The following is a 3,679-nucleotide window of genomic DNA, read 5'->3' on the forward strand; positions in this document are numbered from 1 at the left end:
ACCCTTGGCCCAGGTGTGCCTCCCCCGGGGCCTGAGGGGGGCCCAGCAGGGAGATGGCTGTTCTGGTCCCTACTTAGGAAGACGGAGGCAAAGAAATCATTAGATCAGTATTAGATCAGTGGGTGGAATGTAACAGGATGCAATTCAAAAGATAAATCTAAGGTACTCCACCTAGGAAGGAGGAATCCCCAGTACACCCACAGGCCGGGGGATGTCCTCCTCAGCAGTTCAGAAGCTGAGAGAAATCTTGGAGTCATAGTTGACTCCAAGATTTACATGAGCTGGCAGTGTAAACAAGGCCATCAACAAAGCCAAATCGCACCTTGTCATGTATTAGCAGATGCATGACCAACAGATTGACGAAGGTGATGCTCCCCCTCTATGCGGCATTAGTCAGGCTGCAGTTGTAGTACTGTGTCCAGTTTTGGGCACCACACTTCAAGAGGGACAACAAGGATCTGGAGAGGGTTCAGAGGAGGGCCACTCGCACAATTTAGAGGTCTCCGTGAAAGACCCTACAAGGAAAGGTTGAGAGATCTGGATCTCTTCAGCCTATACAAAAGATGGCTGAGGGGTGACCTTGTAGCCACCTATAAATCTATCAAGGGAGGAAAGCAGGGAATTGGGGATGCACTGTTTACCAGAACACCCCAGGGAGTAACTAGGAATAATGGTTGCAAACTAGTGGAGAGTAGTTTTAGGTTAGACATTAGAAAGAATTTTTTTTTTTTTTTTTACACAATAAGGGTAGCCAGAGTCTGGAATGGGCTTCCAAGAGAAGTGGTGCTATCACCTAACTTGGAGATCTTCAAGAGGAGGCTTGACAAAAATCACCTGGCTGGAGTTGTCTGACCTCAGTCCTCTTTCCTGCTGGGGGTAGGGGTCAGACACTATGATCCATTGGGTCCCTTCCGACTCTACACTCTATGAATCCGTGAATCAATCCTTGGGGGTTTTCAGAACTCGAGACAAAGCCTTAGCTGGGATCTAGTTAGGGACGGTCCTGCTTTAAGCAGGGTGTTGGAGCAGATGACCTTCTGAGGTACCTTCCAAACCTTTCTATTATTTTAAGTGACAGGTCACAGGAACCCAGTCCTGAACTCCATCACTAGTTGGATAGTGATGGAGTTATGCATACATCTAGTGATGCATGCAGAGGAACAGTGCCCTCTGAAATCAACTGTGTTCAGTGTAGGGAGAAAGTAGAAAAAAAATCCTCATTAATAATTCTTATTTATTAATTTTATAACTCAGAAAATGGACTGCTTAAGGCGAAATGTGACCAACAGTTTTTTTGCAAATATGAAACATTCAGAAAAGTGCTAAAATTTCACATTAGTTTTGCAAATTAAAGCAAGCATGTGTCACAATACTTTACCCAAATATAATCTCAACCTTGTTTAGGAAAGTCAGATGACCAGTGATCCCATTTCACCTTGGTTTAGCTTCAGTATCTTGGCAATACCACACATTAAGAGGAAGGGAACATAGCCTACATGAGCCACACGCAGAGGTCAGTAGAACTTCATGGGACTGATATGGTCCTAGTTGTGATGCTGCTCAAAAATAAATATCCCTTAAAATGACAGGATCCAACTGAATGTGCATTTATAAACATATGCATACTGATATGTACAATAGATGTGTGGTCTAGGTACACTTGAGTCTCTGATTCAGGGCTGTCAAACAAAATGCTCCATGGCAGGTTGCCTGTTTGGAATTATAGCTACCAGAAAGTGGGCATCATTCTTGGTAGAGCTGTATGGTTTACCTGCCCCCATAACTAGCTCTGACATCTCTAGGGAGATGTTAAGTAGCTGTTCAAATTTATACCAATCTAAATCTGAAATATTAAAGTTCCTTGACTTCACATGCTACATTGGGTCACTCAGAGACACCCATCTTAGACAGCACGGAAAAATGCATTAAAATCTTCCCAGAATATCAAAGTATGCTCCAAGGAAGAAGAAAAATGTCTAAGCAAACCTACTATAGAAGTCCTAGTAGAACTCTAAACCTACTAATCTATATCCAAACCAATAGAGGATGCAGGGCTTAAATGGGTAGCGACTTGAGTGCACATAACTGTCTGATGGGAATACATTGCCCTCAGATATGCAAAACTCCATCTGAAGTCAAATAGTCCTTTGGAACACAGTGGTTGATAAGGAGCCACATTGATACAATTATCAAAACGATGGGAAAGGAAGGTGAAGTTTCTATACAAGTCACCTAATAGGTAGCCTCATTTTTGGCCTATTGAGTTTTTACATAATTTTACTTATTTACATATAAACTCACTTAGACAAAAGTCCTTATAAATTTCACAAACTATGGCATTAGTTTGGTGGCTATTTTTAGGCTTTTTAATGCTAAATCCTATTGCTTACATGACCTAGAAGATAATCTGGTTATTTTACGGGGAGATAAGATACTAGTATGCCATTTACTTTGTGTCTATTTTCTTACTGATTAGAAGAGATTAATCACTTTTAGTTGCAGCTATACAATGATTATTTGCATTAATAATTTAGTAAGCTGAAATAGGATTTGAAATATACACGCCGACAGTCAAAACTAAGAACAACTTACTGCCAACCTTAAGGGGTCATTTCCTTTTTGGATGTACTTTATTCCTTTCCCACAATCCAATTATGTAGTGCCCCCAATAATATTTAGAAATTGACCATACAAGTTGTGTTTGAGAGAGATGTTATAAAAATAAGTTTATGTTCAACTCCTTACACATTACATGTGTACTAAAAACTGCCCAATTAATGCCCATTGCTACATGTGCTAGCTTGTGAAGATATACTTTGTTCTTCAGGCTAGCAAAATGAGATTAAAATCTACATTGTATTGAAGTCATAATTAACACCACATACTTTTATTGTTTTGGTTTGAAGCCTCAGTCCATTCAGTGTGTTGATGGCCTTTTCAGCATCCTTGGGGTCAACATAGTTCACAAAGCCATATCCCAAGCTCTGTCCTGATTTAAAAAAAAGAAGTCATTAGTTTTGTGATACATCATCAGGTGAACCAAGGTATTTAAAATCTATACTAATACACTACCCAAAATTGCATATATTAGAGACTATGCACTGCCTGACACTGATTTGTTCAGTGGCTTACTAGTCCTATTTTCTCCCACCATCTTCTTAGAAGGCATTCATGTTTGTAACTGACCTCCGCCTACCTTTTCATAAATTGCCCTAGGTTCAGTACAGTGCTTTAGTGCATCGGGAACTTTTCTAGTTCTACTTGAAAATAGCAATGAAATTCCCAAGACAATGCTTAAGAAAGGAAAAAAAGAGGTCTTAAAAATGATTTAGCACTAGAAAGCCTAGTTAAACCAGCAACCTCTCTGGAAGCTAAACACTTCTACAAATATTTACTTAGTATATAGAGTTGTATTTTTTCACTGCAAAGCCTATTTTAACCTTATGTTCAAGTTGCACAGTTACACAGAATTTGGCATCAAATGATCATGTCTTCATAAAAAGACATGACAACTTTGTTCTCTTTTGAATCTTCATCTAAAGCACGATGTATTTTACAAGTATTTCGTAAAAGGTTTGCATCACTAAACAAGTTTTAACAATTGGGTGGTGTCTCATTATGCAGCTGTATGGGTGACTTGAGAGAACTTTAAACTTCAAATCATAGTATACCATCATGA

General features: G+C 39.5%; 2 protein-coding genes across 7 annotated transcripts in view; both read right to left on the reverse strand.

Annotated features, from left to right (window-relative positions):
* INO80 (INO80 complex subunit) overlaps positions 1–3,679 on the reverse strand; it is a 317,697-nt gene that overhangs the window by 224,836 nt on the left and 89,182 nt on the right. The gene's annotated exons all lie outside the window — the stretch shown is intronic.
* The window catches only part of ELAVL2 (ELAV like RNA binding protein 2), an 81,682-nt gene that overhangs the window by 48,611 nt on the left and 29,392 nt on the right, over positions 1–3,679 (reverse strand). For all 5 annotated transcript variants that reach the window (XM_019519034.1, XM_019519036.1, XM_019519035.1 and 2 more), the window contains exon 3: positions 2,886–2,989. In XM_019519034.1, the coding sequence (XP_019374579.1) occupies positions 2,886–2,989 (104 nt within the window). The remainder of the gene's footprint in view (positions 1–2,885; positions 2,990–3,679) is intronic.

The sequence above is a fragment of the Gavialis gangeticus genome, unplaced genomic scaffold, assembly GCF_001723915.1.
Source record: "Gavialis gangeticus isolate Ggan-Ray unplaced genomic scaffold, GavGan_comp1, whole genome shotgun sequence".
Lineage (NCBI taxonomy): Eukaryota > Metazoa > Chordata > Crocodylia > Gavialidae > Gavialis > Gavialis gangeticus.